The 22143-nt window shown below is 57.4% G+C and overlaps 4 protein-coding genes across 4 annotated transcripts; 3 read left to right on the forward strand and 1 right to left on the reverse strand.

Moving 5' to 3' along the window:
• Window positions 1–373: 373 nt before the first annotated feature.
• COCSUDRAFT_56052 (hypothetical protein) lies at window positions 374–10797 on the forward strand (the record flags this gene model as incomplete). Its single annotated transcript, XM_005646849.1, has 22 exons — window positions 374–389; window positions 629–781; window positions 915–1219; window positions 1338–1478; window positions 1597–2037; window positions 2172–2363; window positions 2567–2620; window positions 2722–2889; window positions 3168–3364; window positions 3671–3940; window positions 4212–4398; window positions 4613–4837; window positions 5040–5170; window positions 5670–5910; window positions 6190–6423; window positions 6706–6843; window positions 7202–7462; window positions 7765–7932; window positions 8178–8418; window positions 8788–8967; window positions 9273–9500; window positions 9734–10797. The coding sequence occupies 22 exons, from the start codon at window positions 374–376 to the stop codon at window positions 10795–10797; spliced, it is 5235 nt and encodes a 1744-aa protein (XP_005646906.1).
• A 608-nt stretch (window positions 10798–11405) lies between these two features.
• Window positions 11406–17241, forward strand: COCSUDRAFT_47848 (hypothetical protein; the record flags this gene model as incomplete). Its single annotated transcript, XM_005646850.1, has 17 exons — window positions 11406–11879; window positions 12052–12084; window positions 12231–12306; window positions 12400–12462; window positions 12600–12658; window positions 12779–13031; window positions 13182–13473; window positions 13579–13775; window positions 13893–13974; window positions 14094–14203; window positions 14343–14513; window positions 14744–14899; window positions 15048–15122; window positions 15352–15573; window positions 15841–16018; window positions 16174–16503; window positions 16655–17241. The coding sequence occupies exons 1-17, from the start codon at window positions 11803–11805 to the stop codon at window positions 17239–17241; spliced, it is 2961 nt and encodes a 986-aa protein (XP_005646907.1). The 5' UTR covers window positions 11406–11802.
• A 740-nt stretch (window positions 17242–17981) lies between these two features.
• On the reverse strand, window positions 17982–19606 carry COCSUDRAFT_42691 (ADP-ribosylglycohydrolase; the record flags this gene model as incomplete). Its single annotated transcript, XM_005646851.1, has 5 exons — window positions 17982–18186; window positions 18474–18706; window positions 18896–19054; window positions 19205–19438; window positions 19529–19606. 5 exons carry the CDS (start codon window positions 19604–19606, stop codon window positions 17982–17984), a joined length of 909 nt encoding a protein of 302 aa, XP_005646908.1.
• A 763-nt stretch (window positions 19607–20369) lies between these two features.
• Window positions 20370–22076, forward strand: COCSUDRAFT_47849 (SOUL heme-binding protein; the record flags this gene model as incomplete). Its single annotated transcript, XM_005646852.1, has 6 exons — window positions 20370–20529; window positions 20633–20697; window positions 20810–20962; window positions 21117–21233; window positions 21357–21457; window positions 21615–22076. The coding sequence occupies 6 exons, from the start codon at window positions 20370–20372 to the stop codon at window positions 21679–21681; spliced, it is 663 nt and encodes a 220-aa protein (XP_005646909.1). The 3' UTR covers window positions 21682–22076.
• Window positions 22077–22143: the final 67 nt, after the last annotated feature.

Genomic DNA, 22143 nt, shown 5'->3' on the forward strand with positions numbered 1-22143 from the left:
TACTTTTCTTATTTTGCACAATTGCTTCCTTGAAAATAGTATCGCTTCAAGTGTGAGGTTCAGATCTTGGCTTCTCATTGGTGAAGAGCATAACACTTCGAAGGACGATATATGCGCATTTTCGCATCATTGGGCACCGACATGGACGCTTTAAATTCACAGTGATTGGAATGACTATGCTTCATATATAATGTCCGAGGTACCTGGAAAACATCTTGTTCACTGAGACTCGGCTTGTGGGAGCTCGGTCCCTTGACTCTAACGAGCAATTGTGTGATTGCAATTATTGAAAAAATAAACAATATTTCAAGAACCAGCCATTACCGCGAAAAGCTGAGCTGCAGTACCCTGTACACGTCTGACATCCGGTATCATGAGTGTTGTATCAGGTGGATGCGTCTGAGCTCCACTTCCTGATCCTGCACTACCTCTCTCTTGGACCTTGCCGACAGGCTGCCGCTGTTTTTCAAGAAGAAGCTTTGAAGCACCAGTTGCTACCTTCACGCACAGACATATATGGTAAGCTGTCCAAGTTCCTTGCTGCTTTCCAGCAGTGGATATGCAGACGGGGTCTCAGCTCTCCTACTGGCGCATGGCAGCATTTGCGAGGTGTTGGAATGCTTTGCAGGGGCTAGGCATGGGCTCACATACGAGGAATTGAAGGAGCGCTTTTCCCATGTGCCACAGACATGGCTTCAGCAGCTCCTGGCTGTGCTCTCCCATGTCAGGCAGAGCAGCGGCAACAGCAGCAGCCAGGGCCTCACCAGCCTGTTGGACGCAGGTCTGCCAGACCCTCCCCACTGGCGTGATCTGGGGTGCATGCCGAATTGCCTGACAAGGCAGACATGCTGCCAGCATACTAGAGGCGTGGGGGTGCACTTATGGTGCCCTTCAAAAGCTGATGGCGCGTGCAGGTGCCCTGACATCCATCCTTGCGTTGCAAGATGGAAAGTCAGAGCCAGCGGAGGAAGCTAGCCATGTGGCACCCTGGCTGCGGCCACACAGCAGCGTGCCATCTGTCCTGCAGAAGGCTCTCCTCAGAGAGCTCGGCTGGAGCCCCTCTGTGAGAGCGCCTGGGAACCTGCTGCCGCCTGAGCAGTTCATAAAGCAGCTGCGCTACCAGCGGACAGTGCGGGGCCACCACTTTGCTGTGTACTGCATCGCTTTTGACCGGAGCGGCCGCCGCATCATCACCGGCTCTGATGACCGCCTGGTCAAGGTGGCCTGCTATCTAGTGGCAACACTGTCTTGCGCAGCACAGTGGAAGACTTTCTAAGCTGGCACCCACAATACTTGCGAGGGTATCAGTGCATAGCGCTGATGAAGCGTGCATGCAGATCTGGAGCGTGGAGACAGCACTGCTGCTCATGTCCTGCCGCGGGCACGAGGGGGAGGTCACGGATCTGGCGCTGAGCTCAGACAATGGCATTGTTGCCTCCTCCTCCAACGACACCACCATCCGTTGCTGGGACATGACGGTGAGAACCTGTTGCAATCAATCAACAAGTGCAGGCAGTCCATGAGCAGCAGCTCTAGCATTGCCATTGGTGTTTTCTAATAATCCGGCAGCTGAGCAGATGTAATTGGCGTCTGCAGGATGGCCAGCTGGGGGTGCCTGTGTCAGTGCTGCTGGGCCACACAGCGCCGGTGACCTTCATCGATTTCTGCGCCTGCATCCCAGACGCGCTGCTGTCCTCCTCCCTGGACGGCACCTGCCGCATCTGGTCCGCCAGGGATGGCGGCGCGGCCGTGCACGTGCTCACGGCCGCCCTGCTGTTCGGGCCGACGCGCGGTCTCACGCGCTTCGGCGGCGGCCTGAGCGACTCTGGCCGGCACACCCGTTCGGCCGCTGGCCCCTCCACAGGCGCGCCTTTGGGGGCGGCCGGGCCGTCCGGCTCCAATGGGCGCGGCGCTTCAACTCCGGCAGGGCCCGGCCCCAGCTCGCTGCGCCTCGCGGCGGCGGCTGCGGCCGCCGCCGCAAACGGATCTGCGCCTGCGTCTGGGGACGAGTCGCAGCAAGGCTTGCTGCCCCAGAATGTGAGTCCCGCCTGGACTGGGCGGTCATTTTGTTGCATGACACTGGCTGCGGTTGATATGACATGAACTGTTGCCATTTTGGGTTGCCTGAAGAGGTCAAGGATAACTGTTCTGACAGAGTGTGGCGGCTGCAGGAGACGCCAGGTCTGCTGGTCTGCAGTTTTTCCAAAGATGCCAGCTACATTGTGGCTGGAGCCAACGACTGCTGTACATATGTGTGGCACTGGGACGTTGGCCACAAAACCCGGCAGAAAAACACGCGGGGGGTTTATGCGCCTCCAGATGATGATGATGACACACCAGAGACTGGAGACTTGCTGAAGTGGGTGCCTCTTTCTTATTGATTTCATGCTCTGAATACCTTTTTGGCACACATGCCTTAGCTTTAAAAAAGGAATCTCGTGACAAAGACTGACAAATTGAATTCCATGCCAATATCAGGGAGGAAGACAATTCACTTGCGAGCCTGCCATCTCCCACAGAGCTCTGTCGGCTGCAAGGGCATCGGCACGATGTGCTTCTGCTGCAGTTCAGCCACAATAGCAAGGGCGTCGCCACCGGCGCAAAGGATGGCAGCGTCAGGGTGCGCAGCGTCCCCTTTCTCTGAATGCCTTTTGAGAGCTGCCAGCAGTCAAGAGGTAGCCATCACGAGCCATTACAGGAAGTTTTCCTGGGCATGTGCAGATATGGAGGAGGCAGCGGAAGGGCCGTGCAATCAGCAACATGTGGGTGAACTCCCTGGTGCTGTCGTGCCCAGTGGACGACGCGGCCGCGGCAAATGCGCGCAGACGGCGGCGAGCGCCCCCCACCAATTCCATCAACCAGGTCGCCTGGACCCGCGACGACTCCATGGTGCGTCCTTTTTCGCATCCCAGTCCCTGCATGCAAAAATGTGCCATCAGCTACCCTTCTGGGTTGCCCTGATCCCCCACCCTCATGCTCTGCCAGAAGGGGCAACCTGGGCAATTGATGAGTAGCACAGCAGTGGCCTCTGATTTCTGGTAGGCATCTGTGAAAAGACTTTTAGTATTCTTCCTTCTTTGAGGGAGTGGCTTGTTTTGAAAGGCATGCCAGCCATCAAGTAAGGACAGTGTTTGTGTGAGGTCTTGATCAACCTTGTGCGTGGGCAGATCCTGGCGGCGCTGACGGATGACAGCGTGCGCGTGTGGGATGCGTGGGGCGGGCAGCTGCTGCAGCGGCTGGAGGGGCATGCCGGGCGCGCGCATGTGCTGGAATGCCACCCGCTGGACCACCGCCTGGCCATGTCCGCCGGCTACGACGGCCTCACCATTATCTGGGACATACTCGCCGGCCGTGCCCTTGCCAGGTGGGGCCTGCACAGATTCCCACACATGTTCTGGGGCTGGACCTGCAGCTGCGGCAACCTAGGCTTCCCCTGCGTTGTGATGTCCCCGTTGGTCCCTGATGGCTATCGCCTATAAATGAGCATGCCACCGGCCAATTTCTTCATCAGGCAGCTGATCTTCTGCTTTATTTTTTCCACTCAGAATTAGCGAACATAGCAGGCAACAGAAAGGAGTGCTCTGGCGGCCCTACTCAAGGGCCTCAATCATGTCCAGCTCACCTACAGAAAAGTAATAGAAATTAAATTGGATCGAGCTGGTGCCTGCAGGTTCTCGACGCAGGACACGCGGCCGGTGGGGGACCGCTGGTGCGACCCCATCCAGCTGGTGGACGGCCACTGGTCGGCGGACGGCGCATCCGTAGTGGTGGCGGACGTGGCGGGGCAGTGGCACCTGTACAGCTGCGGCAACTTCTCCTTCCCCGCGCGCGCCCTCTACGACCACTTCCTCTCCGGCGACTATGCTCCCCTCGTGCGCGATGCCAACCAGTTTGTGCTCGATGTCGACTCGCAGCAGCCGCCGCACATCAGCCAGCACAAGTGCGTTTCTGCTCGTATTCACTTCTGACTAAATTAGGGCATGCATGATGGGGTGTCAAGTTCCTCTGCCTGCATTGAAAAGTTGTAAGTGGGGCTGCTGAATGTAAAAGGCACCAGAAGCAGCACTCTGTCGCACCTGTGAGGCAGCCCGTACCCCCATAATTGGCGCTTGTTCTGTCTTAGGGTTGTTTGCATTCTCTCTTGGCTAATTGGTATCTGTAGGCATGAGAGGTGGACCACAATCTAAAGGGTCATTTTTATTGTGCTGCAGTGACACGTTGGTGGATTTCCTGGGGGAGCCGTACCCGCCCAGCATCCAGGCGGCGCGGCGAGAGGGCCGGCTGGGGCGCATGTCGGAGGCGGAGGTGGCCGTGGATCTGCGCGCGCAGCCGGGCATGCTGCCCAACGCCCTCATCCAAGCCGGCCCCACCCTCACCGCCGCTGCCTGGCAGAGCCAGGTCTGGCCTCACTCAGTCCAAAAGAACAGAGAAATACGCCACAGATTAGCCACTGACTCATAATTGACTCCCTCAAAAGAACACACCGTGTTTCTCGCACTTCACTTGCAGCAGAATGCCTATCTTGGGAACCCCTTCTTGAAGGCCTGGAGCTGACAACTATACAAGCTCATGGGAGGCAAGACGTCACAAACGTGAGATTCGTGCACTGCAGGAAGCGGGAGGCTCAGAGGAGGAGATTCAGCTGGCGGTGGCGCGGGCGCATGAGCGCATGCTGCAGGCCGAGCTTGTGGAGTCACAGGTGCCAGCAGCGCAGGCCGGCCCCTCCGAGCCACAGCAGCAGCAGCAGCCGGCGCGCGCCGGCCGCGCCCCGCCGGACGGCAGCCGCGCCGCCAGCTCGCGGCAGGCCGAGCAGGTCAGGGCGCTCAACCGGCTGGAGGTGAGAAAGCCTTTCTGTACATTCATTTTTGTCTCTACGGTGCCTCCAGTGCAAGGTCTGTTCTTCCTGCTTTGCATGCTTGATGGGAAGGCAATCTTAATTTTTTTGCCTACTGTGGTGCTTGTGAGCAGCATGTGTCCTGCTCCTTAGAGGGCGGCAGAAGGGGTGCACATGTAAATTGGCAGCGCCTTGTGCGCCGCAGGACGATGCGGACTCGCTGAATGACTTTGCCTTCACCAGCGATGAGGACAGCGACGGGTGGCTCCATGCGGAGGCGCGGCCCACAAGAGCCTCTGCACGCCAGCAGGCTCGCCAGCTACGCAGCAGGAACCGGTGTTTTCCTGCCGGCCCCACCGTTCTAGCGACTGACCTTTATGTTCCTGCTTGTTGTCTTGACCATGCAGCACAGTATAACCAGGAAAAAACCGTGGAAGAGTGAATGGAGTGCAGGTGCTGTTGCCAGTAAAGGGCTGCATGATGCAAACTGCTTGCATGAATCGCCAGTTATGATCAGAAGGTGGCATGTAAAGGCGAACACAAGGCAAACTGCAGGTCCTGTGTTATGATTTGTTTCTCCTGTGCTCTCCCTTGTGTTACACAGGGGGGCAAGTATTGCAGCCAATTTTACACAATGGCCTGTGTAACACAAGGGAAAATACCAGGGGAAACGTTTGTGACACAAGGGAGATCACAAGGACAGAATGAAGGAGTTTGTGAACACAAGGGAAACCACAAGGGGCACAGATTGTTACACAAAGGGGAAACACAAGGGGTAGAGAAACATCTCAGGCTAAGCATGCGTTTCTGAGTGTAGAGATTGATGTGCGTTCAGGGGGGGCGGAGAGGCGGGTGAGCATGAGGAGAGCGAGGACAACAGGGAGCGGCGGGCAACGCGGCGCGCGGAGATGCGCGAGCGGAGGCAGGTGGAGCTGATGATGGAAGAGGGCTCCGCGCGGCCGTCGCGCGCCAGCAAACGGCCGCGCCGGGGCGCCACAGCGGACGTTGCCGATGAGGCCCCCGGCACCAGCGGGTCGGAGTACAGCTCTGGCGAGGAAGAGGACAACGCCAGCGAGGTGCGCCTAATTACAAATATTCTGCAGTCCCATCTGTCCACTGTGGGCCTTAGATGATCCTTTGAAGCGCCTCTTCACACATACAACGAAGACTACCCCTGCCTCACCCAGCAATGGGCATATCTTCTCTGTGCACGTTCCCATTCAGCATCACCATTCTAAGGTAGAGAAGAAATGCCATTTTCTGGTATTGTCAGCAATACCCTGACATTCGGGCCTGATTTTTGCCAATGATTGTCACAATGCGGTGTGCACTGAAGAGAGAATACTGGCTGGCAGGGCGGCAGCGGGCCCGGGACGCGGAGGCTGCTGCGGAGGCGGACGGGTGCGGCGCCGGGCGGATCGCAGCGGCAGCGCGAGCGTGAGAGGGAGCGGGAGCGGCAGGAGTCGCGCCGGCGGCAGCGGGAGGCGCGGCTGCAGAATCGCAACCGCAGCCGGCTGCGCGCGCAGGCCGTGCATGCCGAGGGCGCCGCCGCTGAGGGCCGCTCCTTCAAGGCGTACTCCTGGCTCCAGGTGCATATGCTGGCCCCCTTTTGCAAGCATGCTATTGCCAGTAAATATATTGTGTTTCACAGGTTCACTGTCTTGTTGTCCCCGAGACTGGGGCAGGCTTTTCCTGGTATTCCTGCTTGTTCGCTTGTTTACGAAGGTACCTTTAGGTGAGCAGGTGATCTGTTTATTAGGGTCCAGAGGATAGCAAATCAGCTGTCATCTGCAATGCGTCCATGCGTCCTTTGCGCGGGGCTTTTCGGTGAGATTGCAGGTGCATTGAGAAGGTGCATGGCGGGTGCGCAGGTCCTGGCCCAGACGCCAGGCGTGTATGTGCCGCAGCTGGGCGACGACGTGGTGTACCTGCAGCATGGGCACCGCTTGTACTTTGAGAAGATGAACGACAAGCGCCGCGGCCCCTGGGACACAGTCGTCTCCACCGCCGTGAGGCCCCATCCTCCCCTTCACGAAGCTCTCTTGTGGATCTGTCATCTGGCCATGTGACAGAGATGGCTCTGCTTCTCGTCTGATTTTGATGGATGGTCTCTTCTGGGCGCTTGAGCAATTTTCCTAAGTAACCCCACAAATACTCCAAGGATGTTCAAGGGGCCGCCCAAAACAGGACAGAATTGCTGGAGCATGCGCAGGGTGCTTGTTGCCATGCACAAGAAGCTGTATGCCGATATGTTCAGCTTGTGCTGCAGAGGCAGGGAAGTCTATATCTTAGAAGGATCTCATTTAAAATGTATGGCAATACCCTTCGGCACAGGTGTCACCAAGATCTGCATTTTACTAAATGCAGGCGGGCAGTCGGGGGGCGCGGATGCGGCAGGCGGAGCCGGCGCGCGTGGTGGCGTTGCGGTACGAGATCAGTGCCGACGCGCACCACGACACGATGGCAGTGCTGCGGCTGGCGCTGACGGACGAGGGGTCGCCGCTGGCCGGACGCGAGTTCGAGCTGGAGATGCCGCCGCCGCACCACGGGCAGGCCGAGTTCATCGTCCTGCGCTCGCGCTTCGACGTCTCCGTGCAGCGCGACTGGCACGAGCTCGACAAGTGCCAGGTGCCCAGGCCTCCATTTTATTTCCATCCCTGTTTTTGTTCAGCTCTGTTGGAATGGGGGTTATATTGTCAGTCCAATTAAATACTCCTGGGCTTTTGTAGTGTTGGTCATTTGATTATATCACCGGGGCTTGGTCTCCAATAGCAACCAGGGATTGAGGCTGAATGCACATGGCTGATATTTATTTGAGAGAGCCATGTCCCTCGGTGAAGTCATAAGGACACAGCACATGCAGGATGGTGTGTTGGGTTGGGTGGCTTGAATTTGAGACCGCGTTGTGAAGAGGGTGGGCTGTTGCTCAGGTGTACTATCCGGATGAGGAGCCGGGGCGGGGGCAGTGGTGGTCGGGGCAGGTGGTGTGTGACCAGCAGGAATTCCTGGGGCCTGATGAGGCGCGCCAGCTGCTGGAGAACCCTTGGGGCAGCGAGAGCCTCTGGGAGCGCTTCACCATCCACTGGGACGAGCCTGTGGTGCGCACCCAGCCCAGCACCCATCACAGCAGCCTTTCTATTTGTCCACACAAACAACCAGTGTGCCCTCTGTGTCTATCATTGTTTCGCACATAATCAGTTAACGGCCTCAAGCAGGAGCTGACTCTAGATCCAAGCATTTGATCTGTGTCAAGTTGGGGGATCAAAACAAATACAATGACAACAGTGCGCAGATCAAGTGCCAGGAAAGACAACATGCTAGTAAGAGGCGCATGATGTGGCAGGGAGCGGACCCGTCGCAGCAGAGCCCCTGGGAGATGTTCAACGAGGACGTGCAGCCAGAGGAGGTGCTGGCGGAGGCACCGGCGCTGGAGCCCAGCCTGCAGCAGCGCGCTCAAGCCGCCCTGGAGCGCCTCTCGCGCGCCCCACGCTTCCAGCTGTTCGCTGAGACACCCACGCCCGACGCCGTCTACAGCACCGGCGATGGCGGTGAGTCCCTGAAGTGCCGCCACGCCAACAGCAATGGTACAGTTATCCCTAAGATCTTTAAGATCAAATTGCAGTAAAGAAATTCATGACCTTGTTGACCACTGCTTTGAGTGTCGTCCGCCTCCTTCAGAGACATTCTTGGCAAGGTCAAGTTTGCGACCACCCTGTTGGTCATGCGAGCCTGCACTTCACGCCTGGTGTCACAACCCAGCTGGTTTGGCGTCCATTTTGAGCAGTCTCACCTTGCTATGGATGGTGTTCCAGCCGCTCTCCTCCATGTCCTCCAGCAATGCACCCAGGACTTTCACACTTAGTCATCAGCTATGGATACATCAGTCTGTCATGACCTGCTAAGCTGCAAGGAGGAGGTGCGCATAGAAGACTGAATGGCGTTGTGGTGGGCAGACACGCCGGTGTGGTACACTGCGGTGGTTCCCCTGCCGCTGGCCATTCCTGACGTGCTGGAGCGGGTGAAGAGCGGCTACTACCGGCAGCCGCAGGCGCTGCAGCACGATGCGCGCACCATCTCTTCCAATGCCGTGCTCTTCAACGGGGAGGGCTCCGAGGTCGCTCAACTTGCAGAGGGTGCGTAGACACTCCTTTGTACTATCTCCAGATTGCCATATTGTTGACGGGGAAGGGGAAATGAGAGAGCACTTCCATGAGGGTGCAAGTGTTTCTACTCGGCAGCTCATAGGAACCATAGTTGCATGCTGTTGTGATTATCCATAATCTGAGATGTTTGCATGGCAGCTGTTGGCATGTTGTGCACGGACTCTTCAGCTCTGCAGTTTTGGCGTTGAGCTCTGCATTTGGCGTTGAGGAGCAGGAGGCACATGGCTCTGTGCTCAGCATGGAGGCTGAGCAGATCTTATGGTTGTGGTGTGCAGAGCTGGCCGGGTGCATCATTGCGGCAGTGCAAGGGCAGGAGGTAGTCATCAATGAGGCCACAGGGGTGGATGATGACGATGATGATGAGGAGGTGGAGATTTCAGAGGACGAAGATGGCCAAGATGACGAGGACAGCGCAGGCTTTCACCACTTTGCCAGGCGGCCGCGTAGCCTGCGCAGACGCGGGCACAACAACGCACTCGGCGCCATTGAGGCCACATCAGATGGTGCGCCGCAACAGCTCCTGTGCCCAAGCAGTCTGGTCACTTTGGCCGTATTCTCAGCTGGGGCACTGTGTGCAAGGGCATGCATGACAGCTGAACAGTTGGGGTCATGCTGCACTGCTGTCCTGTCGCCTCAACTAATTGAGTTGCGCGTAACTGTGAGGGCTTGCCTTGAAAGCTGTTGTGCGAGTCTCTTAGCCTTGTGATGTTGACGGCGTTGTGCTCTGATGTGCCAGATGAGGACGATGAGGAGGAGGCGGCTCCTTCGAGGCACACCAGGCGCCGGTCCTTGCACAGGCATGCTGGCACACTGGACCACAGAGAGGCCAACGGCATTCCTCTAGGCGGTCACAGCAGGTTCCCCTCGCGGCTGCGCCAGATGGTCAGCAGGTACTCGCCCGAAGCAGACGGCGCAGCTTTCTCACACAGGCACACCCGGCGGCTAGACAGGGACGGGCACCATTCCGCACCCGCCCACGGCCAGGACGCACGCAGCGTACGATGGGGCCTGCGCTCCCGGGAGCCGGCAACCGCTGGCGCCAGTGGCAGCGACGATGCAGCGGCGGCTAGCGCACCGGGCAGATTTCCGGTGGTGCGCCTGCGCGTGAGCAGCCGGGTCCACGGCCTGGAATCGCCGCCCATCGGGCAGCTGCTGAGGTCCGCCCCACCGCCGCCGCTGCCGCCCCCAGCCTCCGCCGACGGGCCGGCCCGGCCACCCCGGCGCGCCGCCGCAGCAGCCGCTGCGCAGCCGCCGCCGGCGGCCGCCAGCCCCGAGCCGGAGGCGAGCCGCCGTTCCATCTCGAGGCACTCCCTGCGCAGCGGCCGGGAGCTGTCTGCGCCCATCCTTCCGAACGGATTGGCGGCAGGGGAACTAATGGGCACGCCCGACCGTGGCGCACCGGCGGAGGACGGCGCGCTGCCGTCTCCGGCGCGCAGTACGCGGCGGCGTGCGGCGTCCACGACGCCAGTGCTCCCGTGCAGAGGCGGCGGCGGCGCGGCTCTTGAGAATGGCGATGCAGTTGCGGCAGCCAGCGGGAGATGGCCCAGGCGGCAGGGCACCAGGTCGGCGGAGAAGAAGGCTGATCACAGCGAGGAGGATCAGGATGACGACAGGGGGCCCGGCCAGGGGAGGCTGAAAAGGGGCCGGCAGCGCAGCCTGGAAGAGCTTCAGAAGGCAGAGGGCAGCGCGGGTGGGCCGCAGCAGGACCCAGGCGAGGGTGCAGAGGAGTCACAGAACCTGCCCGGCAGGGCAAGTTCCGGGCTCCGCTTTAGATTCACCCGCAATGGGGTGTCGCTCTGAGCTCTGCAGGTCAATGTGTCATTTTGAGGCCAGGCCAGCCGAACAGTCCTTCATGTTGATTATGATGTTGTGGCCGACACGGTCATTGTCGTCAGACTCTCATCCTGAATCAGCATATCAGAGTCCTTGTCATTTTCTCTTGCATAAACAGCCATTTATGGCTATATGAATAAATCAAGCAAAGATTGAGACCTTGAGGACAGCAGCAAATATGCCATCTGAGTGCACTGACGATATGACAGAGTCGGCATCTACTAGATTCTAATGTCCCATGGCAACGAGCATGTGGATGGCGTGCCTCCCAGGCACTCCCAGCTGCCAGCTGCCCTGTGGGCATATGCATATGCATGCTAGCTTGACCCCGAGCGATGACCCCGAGTCATCGTCCTAGTGATGCCAACGATGTAGATCTGCAATAAGTGAGTAACAGATTGACTTGCATGCAAAGCAGCAAATTCTGAGTCAGAGTCTCTGACAGAGCTCCCAATAAGTAATAGGGTTTGCAGGCCACGTGGTGACAAGAGGGTTGGGGGATTATCGTTTCGGACCGGCAGCTCAGCTTCGGGCTTCCGCCACAGATCGTCATCATTCCGATGAGCTTCAGTCAGCAGCAGTGGTGATCTGAGGTTCATGGTTTCTTCGTGCCATCGGTAGAGCGAGGGAAGAGGAAGGAGCACAGTGGCGCTGACACAAGGCATCAGCAATTGCAGCAGAAAAGCCCTTACTCGTCATCAGCTGTGCCAAGAGTCAGAATCTGACTATCACGACAGATGCTCTGAGATGTCTTAGGATATTGACGAGTATTTGCAGGGCCATCTGAAACTGCCTTGCCAAAGGCTGAACAGAGTAAAGGGCTGGCTAGAAGGCAAGGGCAGAAGAATGTTCTTCACAGGAAGCCAGGCAGCACAGTACTGAGGGAGCTACGGCAGCATTTATCTGCAGTTCTCGAAAAGCAACCAGATCAGCACTGCGGCAGGCAGGTGGAAAGTACCAAACAGCCACAGGATGTCCAGCCAACGGCTGACCAACTCCGAAGCTAAGGGCGGCTCGGGAAGATCCCGTCCTACCAACAATCAGCTTCTGTGCGCTCTCATGCCATGCTCGGGATCAGTTTGCCACCCTGCGAAATATTCCGAAACGAGCGGGATTCTTCCGTCACTTCGAGACATTGGTCTGGTCGGGACAGCCACATTCAAGCTGAAACTCCCGATGGTTGCACAGATGTACTCAAGGGCGTATGTGTTGTCCATGCAGGTACAAGGCTTACCTCCGATGGGACCATTACAGGTACGTGCCTGCCTGGAAAGGATCATGCTGCTGCTCTTCTTGCGCTTGCTTAGCTGTTGTGTACAGATAAGTGCTCGTTCTGGCCTTGATCAATACTGCATGTGCTTTCGAGTGATCACTGAGTTTTGTGTGTTGTTCCATTGCAGCCACAAACTCCACGGAAATCCACAGTTGCCAGCCGAAACAGAGGCCTGCGCGTCCGTCACCTCGGCGTTCTTGCAGGTGTGTGTGTGCACTTGTCATTATAGTGGCTAGGAGTGGTCACCGCAGCACGCTTTCGTCGCTTTTGGCACTGACACCTGCGTTACGTACCAGGTGATGTCGATACTTTTTGAGGTGGAGAGCTTGCGCGTGGAGAACCCTCGGAACATTCTGCAGGTGAGCAGATGTCGTTTTACAACGTTCAATGCAGCCTTTTGTACAATTGCTAGACAGCCCCACGGATACCTGCTTTATCTAGCCTGCGGGACCTCTCAACGTAACTACTGATCGATCCCTATTGTGTTCTTCTGCAGATGCTGTCAACAAACACGAGGCGCACCAAAGTCGTGGAGCTTTCTAGCGGGACACACAGGTATACTCTCTGCTTCTGATCTTGGCTATTCTCCCCTCATGGTCACCCAGGAACAGGAGCGTAAGGGCCGAACCATAACACGATGCCACAAAGGTTCTTGAGTAATGTTGCTCTCTACAGGGTGCCAGATGAGCTGCGGCGGCATTCGTTGTCAGACGGCGTGGGGGGCCAGTACAGCACCAACTTGGACCGCAACCGCTATGGGGCAGATGACCAGTATCTGTCCACTGTCATCCGCTATGATCTGGAGTTCCTGCGCCTGTGCCCATGCCTGGTGGACGTGGAGATCATCGATGCCAAGAACGGCAGCGGCACCATCCTGGTCTCTGCTGGAGATGATTTCTGCATCTGCGCCAAGGACCCTGCGCGCAAGGTCTGAAACTTAATCCTTTCTGAGTACATATCGCGCTGCCTGGAGAAGTAAAGGGCATTCCAACTGATCACTGCGTGGCTGAACAGGCAGCAGGCAAGTATTAGAGATTTAGGAGGTGCTGAACAGCAACATGGCTCCCATTGGGTGCAGGGCAAGGAGGGTGAGGAGGGCCTGCAGGCCAGGGCGCAGCAGAGCGCGTCAGTGGTGCCTTGGCCCACGGCCGAGGCTGCAAGGGGGCAGCAAGGCGTGCGAGGCCAGGCCGCGGCCGCCGCAGCAGCGGTGGCGGCGGCTGCTGCGGCGGCCGGCGGCGCGCGGCCGCCCATGCTGGGGGACCCAGCCTTGGCGGCAGCGATCTCTGCTGCGCGCGCCGATCCGAACGCGGCTGCCAAGTCGGCCGGCGGCTCGGATCTGTTCGATGCACTGCTGATGGCAGCCACCGGAGGTGTGCCTGCGACCTGCCTTGATCTGGGCATTGTCTAAATTTGTTTGCGATTGTGTCAAAAGCTATTCATCTTCAAGGTCATCATGCAGACTGGGGTTTGCTCAGGTGGCAACAAGGGGCAGGCAGCGGCTGCAGCAGCAGCGGCCGCAGCGGCGGCTGCGGTGGAGGAGGGGCAGGTGAGCAGCAAGCCGGCGGTGTGGCCGGTGCCGCAGCCGGCAGTCAAGCGCCAGCGGTCGCGCCTGTACCAGTCCCCCAACCCCAACGCCCCTGCCATCAACCAGTCGGCATCTCCCACGGCTGCAGTGCGCATCCTGCACACTCAGAAACTAGCTAGGATGATTACCTGCAATACCAGCTCACAGACATGTGTCGAATCCTGGTGGTAGCACAAAAAATTGAAGGGCAAGTGTGGCATGCAGGAGGCTGGCGCTGGGGCCAGGCCGTTGCAGAGCACTCGCAAGGGCTCATCCAATGCTCTCAACGCCGTCAGCAATGCCCCAGGTATGCTCTACACCCGGCAATACTACAGAGCTGAGCTGCCTGCTTCCTCCGCCGCACCATCTCGATGCTGAGGTACATTCGTGCTCAGCACTGAGAACCGGTTGCCGTGCCGCCTGCAGATGCGACAAAGACTGCTCCGATGGCGCTCGCAAAGGAGAGGAGCGGCGAGAACGGGCTGAATGGCAACAACGATACGCTGGTGCAGAGCATCATGGAGGGCATCGACCAGGTAGCGTCCCCAGCAACCCATAATAGTGTGATTGAATATTGCACCATCAAGACTTGTATCATGCCTGTCATCTGTGATACAGTACGTGATTTGATACATACAATATGGACAGCAGCTGAGCTGAGCTCGGTGGCTGCAGGGTTCCCTGGATGCGATGGATTTGGGAGATCTGGATGGTCAGGATGCGGAAGGCATCAGGGCCAGCCTGCGCGCGGCCAACGGCGGCACCGCACCGGCCAACGGCTCCGTCAATCTGGCCGGCATGTCCCGCGCCTTCAAGGACGCCGAGCTCATGCGCCTTGATGAAGAGGTGAGTGCCGCCGGCGCCGACCCTTTCATGTGCCCCCTATGTTTTATGCAGGAATCCTTGTGAACCACAAGAATGCCCTTCTGATGATTGCCCCAAGGTACCTTTTCATCAGGTACATGATGCCTAGTTGCGCTCCTCTGCGAAGAAGAGTGTCTGCTCCTGGAGACAACCCCTGCCTTGCAGCAGCTTGTGAGATCCCAACACGGCCGCTGAGGCAGTTGGGCGCGCAGGTGAACATCATGAGGACAAACCGGCTGGAGATGGAGGCGAGGCTGGAAGACGCGCGCCAGAGGGAGCACGCCGCGGCAGTCGCCGCCCAAACGCTGCGCGCCGACCTCGGACCCGCAGACCCTCCCAGCACGGCCGCTCAGGCCGAAGAGAAGAAGGTGTGCTGTGCTTTCAGTTAAATGTTTTGTCGCTCTTATATCCTTCATGCTGCCTGTTCTGCCAGCGGACATGCCGTGGTCACGCCTCATCTGCGATGGCTGGGTTGAGTTTATGGTCACAGATGCTGATGTGGCGATGTTGCGGCAGGTGCTGGGGCAGCAGACGTGGGAGCTGGCCAAGGAGCGGCTGGCACAGCGTGCACAGGTGTCCGTGCCCCGCATGGTGTGCTCTCCACGCCAGCTCCCCAAACTGCAGCACATTGTGTAATGCCCAGGCGATGTGTCTCCGAAGCATGGACCCTAAGTCTGCCCACATGAGGCACTTTGCGATATATTGCAGCTGAGCATCCATCATTTCATTGGGATACACTTCAATACACTCTCTTGTCTCTTGAAGCCTGTAGGAGTGTGACACTGTGTGCGATATATGAGACATCTTGCGACGTGCGCAGGTGTCGGTGCTGCGGCTGGAGGTGCAGCGGCTGAACGTGGCGCGGTCGCAGGCCGAGACGGCGCGCCAGGCGGCCGAGGAGCGCGCGGCCGGCAGCCAGGCCGTCGCAGAGGCGCTGCAGCGCGAGCTCGCCAAGGTGCTGGCCGCCAGCGACGGGCCCCACGCGCACCAGGCCCGCGCAGCCGTCGACGCCGACAACGCCCGCCTGCGCCAGCAGCTCGAGGTGAGGGGCCTCTTTCTGTCTGTACCCTGCCTGGCAGGAATGACTGCCACTCTCTAGAGTGTAGTAGTAGAGTGTAGAGTGTGTACACTCGGAAAAGACGTTGGTCGCAGCATGACAATAGGGCCAATATGAGTACCCATCTCCTTGCTGGGGGCTGGGCCTGGGTATGATCCAGTAGTTGCTTCAGCAGTTTCCGGATCTTGCAAATATTTGTTCATGTCTCCAGGGTGTGGTGAGCTGACAGGGCGGTGCTGGGGTTTGGTGCAGGAGGCGAGGGCGGCGCTGCGGCGCGTGGAGGCGGAGCGGTCGGCGCTGGAAGAGTGCCTTGCGGTGACATCCGTGTCGACCTCTGCCGCGCTGCCGGCCGTGTCCATGTCGCTGCAGCCGGCCCCGCTCACCCCGCAGCCCCACCGCAATGCCAACCCCACCTCCAACATGTCCAACGGTGAGGCCAAAGCCTCCCTATGCCACTCGCATTTCTCACCATTCAATGCTCCTAAACTCCAGTTTTCACATGAAGACATGATCGGCAGCAACAGTGCTTCAAGGTGACATATTGCAGTATTCAGGCTTGAAGGCATGCTAACAATTCGTGTGCAGGTGAGAAGCAGCCAAGCCAGGCCAGCCCAGAGAAGGCGGCAGTACTGCTGGCGCTGACCGGCCGCGAGGGCAGCCACACACCCCCCAACAGCACTACACCCAACAAGAGCGCCCCGGCCGCAGCCGCAGCAGCAAGCCAGGCACCAACCGCTGCCCAGACGCAGCAGTCGCCGCAGCAGCCGGCCAAGCAGTCCAGGCCCTCGACCGCGCAAGGCACACCGGCCTCCAGCTCCGGCGCCATCGTGACGCCGACGGGCGAGGACACCCACAAGCGCAAACGCGCCGAAGATGACATCTCCCCCGACCCCAGCCCCTCCTCCGCGGCCCCCGGTATACCTCAGGCCCAGCGCTTGTGCATGCATGACAGACCTTTAAATTTGCCAGAACGCGCGCATTACCGTTCTGGAATTCAGGTACATCTGTCGTGTAGCGGACACAGTGTGGCAGGAGATTTACTGAGTGGGTTGCTGGGGTTGTGCAGGGCTCGTGGCGATTCCGATGGAGCTGCCGAGCGACGGCCTGTTGCCGGCAGATGCGGCCGCGGCCTTCATGGCGACACCGCCGCAGTCCAAGGAGATGGCGGACGCCCAGGCCGCTGTGGCAGCCATCGCCGCCTCGCAGCCGGGCGCCACTCCCGCACAGATCATCAATGCTGCAATCATCGTCTCCCAGAACATGGCGCATGCAGCCGCCGCGGCGGCCGCCGCCGCCGGCACCCCGGCGAGTGCCGCCCTAGCGGCCGCCGCGTCTGCCGTGGGCTTCGGCGGCCTGACCGGCGTCCCGGCCGGCTTTACCGCCAGCCAGCCGGGGGCGATGTCAATCAGCACGGCCTCCGCCATCACGGCCGGCGTGCCGGACAGCTTCAACAAGCAGCCGGCATTGCAGGGCCTGCCGTTCGGCGCGGCATGCGCCAATGGACCGGCAGGCGCGGAGCAGGAGAGTGGCACCGAAGGGGCGGCAGAGGCGGCAGAATTCGCTGCGGCCGACTTTGACGTGGATCAGATGCTCGCGACCCAGGCCGGCATGGCCCCTCCTGTGTCGGGGGCTGCCATCGCCCCAGCGCTGTGAGGCAGGGTGACGGAGGTTGTCAAGCTGTCCTATTCAGTAAGAGGTATTGTCCCATGAGTGCCGGGCGTGCTAGAAACGCTCAGGCAGGGCAGTCACACCAACAGCTCTCGCAATGTTTCATTATCTTTACCATTTAAGATTTACTCCATCTGATAATGGCTGAGGTGGTACCTGGCTCTTTCCTTCTTTGGTGGTCCTTAAAAGGATCTTTGTGAGGCCTCATCTCTTTGAAGGGACATCAGTCTATCGAGTGTCTCTCTGTGATATTCTGGCACTTGATTAGCTTTGACCGCCTTGCTGAGGCTGAAACAGGCTTACGAACGACGAGTGTGGCATAGGTGCACTGGCAAGCAGCAGCAGCTCGGACAATGCATCTGACCATGGAGATCTATATTAAGCATTGTGTTTGCACGCATCAGCCTTGGTGTGCTTTTAGCGAGCGGCGTGTTTAATCTGTTTATACCGCCTGAGATTGCAATTGCAGTGCAGTGCTGGGTATTTCATTGAGCGTGCAGCTGTGTGGGAGGTTCAGGAATAAGTTCTTTTTCCTTGGCGAATTATCATGTAGGCAACGACTTGCAAATCGTTTTGCATTTGCACCCTGTGCAAATTTGTTAAAAACCTTGAAGGTGTCAATCAAGCAATTCTGTGGTGTACAGCAACCTTTCACCCATCCTGTGTAGTGACCTCTCCCTTGCCAAGACGATAGTTTTTTAAATGTCAAGCACTGATTCCTCCAATCAAACAAGAGTTGCATTTCTGGGTGCATCAGGGTTCTGCCTGGGGTCACGGTTGATGAAGAAAGGCACAAACTGTGTGCGCTGCACAATGATCACATGCACCATCTGCTTCACGTCCATGAACTTGGTGGCCTTCTTCCTCCACTTCTTTGGCAGGCTGGAGTCCCCATGCTGAGCAGCCAGCAGCGCTCCCACGACATGCGCCCTGCATGGCCAGAGACAACCACCTTCAATTTCTTGATCACGATCCCACGCTGCAAGTCAGATACGATCACTTCATGCCACCTCCCACCCTCTTGGAGCATTCAATATGCTTCCCATGCAGAAGCAATCAAACTTTCCGCATGGCTCGTTGCACCTGCATTGCTGGGTTGCTGGCGCAATGCTGGGGTCCAGAAAGGACTTTGGTAAGTGTTGAATTTTCATCTACTCGGCAGCACAAGTTACAGTACTTGTCAAAAAGCATGCCATCCTGAGTGGCAGATGTTGTACCTGCTTGTTGTGTCGCCGCCGGCCATGATGTTGTTGCGCACGCCGTCCACATAGCTGCCTGCTGAGAGGGCCAGGTGGAGGCTGCTCTGCAGCACACTGACTGCCTTGGGGCCACTCCCAAAGTGCTGCACCCCCTCAACCGCGCCCATCTGCTGCTGCTCAAGCACCTCCCTCACCCACCCTCTCCCCCTCTCCAGCGAGCTGCCCTCTCCTGCTGCCCACTCTGCTGCTTCCTGCTTAGGTTTTTGGAAAACTCTCAGCACCTTTCCCTGCCTAGTTCACAGGGCATCTTGGTTCCCTCTCGGGTTGGATGCCTAGCAGTTGCTGCGTGCGGATATATTTGGTGCGTTGGGTCACATAGTTCAGCAAGACCCATCTTGAAGATAAAATGGCTTGACAATCTTAAGTTGGGTAGTATGTACCTGCATGGTGGCACCATGGAGGGCCATGCGCTCCAGGATGGCCGAGAACACAAGGGCTGCAGCCGTGGCCTCCTCGTTGGCCTGATGCACCGCTATGACGGCCGCCAGCCTGTCAGCCAGCTCATCGTCACCCGCGTATCTGGCAACCACCAGTGGCACCTGTGCAGCGCCCAGCCGTATCCGTCACAGCGCAGAACACTCCGGGACTGTGGCAATCTCAAGCCGACAAATGACTGCATCCCTGTTGCTGGGTCAAGGAAGCTGGTGGGTGAAGGGCTATGCTCTGCTGTCACCAGTGGGTGCGCTGACCTTGACAAGGCTGTGTGCGTGGTCAGTGTCGCCAGCCGCGTCCGCCCCCTTCAGCCCCCGCCTAGACTTGCTGGCAAACTCTTGCATCAGGGGGCCGCTGTGCCCACGGTAGCCGCTGAGGAAGGCCAGGGAGTCGTTTCTGAACTGCTCTGCCTCCAAGTGGTTTTTGCTGAGCAGGGTGTGCATTAGCGGCAGCACCTCATATGCATACGCTGAGAAGGAGCCCTTGGCTGCCTGTGATGTAAGTGCCAATTAACATCAAGGTTTATATATGACAGGACCAGGCCACTTTGCTGTGACGGGAGTTTCATAAGTTGCACGCACCTTGTACTCGATTTCCAGATGCCTGTGAAATTCTGGCGGCACTGACTTTCCATCATCCTTGTGCAGCAGCTTCTGCATTCGGTCTGCATCATACAATCTGGCAGACAAAACTCTTTTAGCAAGAGGTCATTATAGGTTCCTTTTGCGTTGTTGGGCCACTGGAACATACCCCTGGAACCCCAAGCTGGCAGCATCTGCGAGGAACGCCCCCATGACTGCAGCTTCTAGAGTGGCTTCAACTGTGGCATTGTCGTTCCTCTGCTGAGAGTCTCTCCTTGTCCAGTCTGCAACCCTATCGATATTGGCGTCGCTTGCAGGGTGTCCTCCAGCGGTTTCAGCATTACAGATCCCATCCTTTACCACTTCCAATGGTATATTGTGCAATCTGGGCAGCAGCACAGCTAGTACTGCACATGCTAATAGTCCTAGAACAGGCAGACTGTCACCAACGTCTCTGCTGGACACGCTGGCATTTATCAATCTTTTCTTGCCAAACAGCTTTGTCTGAGCACAGTCATCCGCTTTTCTAGTCAGTTGGGTGGTCCTCCGATTAAGTCCCATGCCTTTGGTGGTTCCAGAGGCGGGCTTGTACAGGCTCACACTGCGACAGAGCAATTTTCCTGAGACCCAAATATCTATTTAATGGAAAAGAAGTAGCTGAGCGGCTCAGAGTGTGTCAAACAGCTAGCTGTTGGCTCCAGGGTTTTAAGCCAAGCCTGAGTAGGCAACGGTACCGGAAGCTCATGAGCAACTGGAGCATCGAAATGCGTCACGTTGTGCCTTTTCCTCCAACAGAAGAGTGAACACTGCCAACGAAAATCAAAGAAAGTTGCAGTCCAAGATGAAGTCGTGTGCCCTGCCGATTCTGCTCTTGCTTGGCACTACATTCACGATCACCTCCGCGAAGAGTTCCAAGCCCTGGTTCTGCCATGATCTTGATTGTCCCGAATACGATGTGGTAGAAAAGAACGATGATTACGAAGTGCGTGAGTACAGCAAAGGTGAGGCTGCAGCCATTGCTGAATACCATGTTTGCTTCTTGATGGCAGTCAGGAGTGTCTAGTTCTCACCTTGGTACGCCTGCTGACCTCGGCGATCACACAGGCAAATGGGCCTCCACTAAGATTGAGGGCTACCTTTACTCCGCTAGCATCGTCCAAGGATTCAAGGTAAGCCTGGGTTGGTCACATGTCTAGTTGCCTAGGTGTCCCAGGTGTGTCCTCCCTGACATAGTACAGGTCCTGAGTTGCAGTGCTTGATTCCGGTAGTGTGTGGTTGCAGCGCCTTTTCGATTACATCAGCGGCGAGAACGAGCCCCAGGTGAAGATCAACATGACAGCACCTGTGGTCACAAAGGTGGAGCACGGCGACGGGCCTTTCTGCAAGAACAACTTCACAATTTCGTTCTTCGTGCCGTTCTCTGAGCAGGCGCGTGTTGCCGTTGATCTGCATGCAGTGTATTCGATTCTTGAGCAGCGACATGGTCGACAGCATCATCAAGCCAATGGAACTAGAAGAAGTACCTTCATCGTGCCTGACTAGAACTCTTTTTACTGCTGTGAATGAATTGGGCACCATTTTCGAGCAGGACGACACACCAAAGCCGTCAAGCAAGGATGTGTTCATTCAGAGCACGCCAAGCGCAACCTTCTTTGTATCTCAATATGGAGGTTTCGGCATGGATGACATCACCATTTCAGCAAAGGTGTGCCTTTTGCATCCTGATGACGTGTTGCACTGTTTTTTTCCCAAAGGGCTGGAAGATTGCACCATATACAATTGATGTCTGCATACCTCTTTCTCTGAATCGCTGTGGTCTCTGCATCAGGCTGCAGCCCTTGCAAAGAAGCTGCTGGCAAAGGGTGAGAGCTTCCAGGAGGGTGTCTTCTTCACAGCTGGCTATGACCCGCCGTTCCGTCTGCAGAACAGGTATTCCCACCAGCTCTGACGCAGCTTCCAATTTGATGTGTATTTCAGGTCATCCTATCACAAGGATGTGCAATTTGTTCACCGGCCGTTTTGGTGAAGATTGCTACTTGCAAGTGCAATGTTGTCAATTGATTGATTTGGGTTGTGTATTTGACAGGCACAATGAGATCTGGATCCTGAAGAAGGAGGCCCAGTCTGTGCTGACAAAGGAGTTCGCGTCTTGAAGTGAATGGAGTGCTGTGGCCAATAGTTACTATGGTTTTGCATGTTTTCTTCAGTCAACGAGCAGGCGCCATTGAGAATGAGCAGGAGCTGTAGCATCTCAGTGTGGGCGCTGCAAGTCCCCAAGACTGCTGAGATCCGCCACTGCTATTGTGTGCATCTAGTGCTTATCGATAAGCAGATATCTGCTGGAACATCAATTTCAGGGAACGCTTAAGAGGCAGTTCGCTGCCACTGATTGCGGTGTTGCTGCTCTCTATGTTTGGCATGCACGGATTGTTGCCGTACAGCGCTAGCTACAGCATTCCAATCACTTGTTGAGCACGGCCAGCCCGCATTGCATGGCATGGCATGCGGCGCATGCTGCGCACCGGTGCCCTGTCAAAGATTCTCAAGCAATGGTCAAGGTGAACCTTCATGTAGCTTCGCCGCTGCAAGGAAGTTGACAGATCCAGATACTATCT

This window comes from Coccomyxa subellipsoidea, assembly GCF_000258705.1.
Source record: "Coccomyxa subellipsoidea C-169, whole genome shotgun sequence".
Taxonomy (NCBI): Eukaryota; Viridiplantae; Chlorophyta; class Trebouxiophyceae; family Coccomyxaceae; genus Coccomyxa; species Coccomyxa subellipsoidea.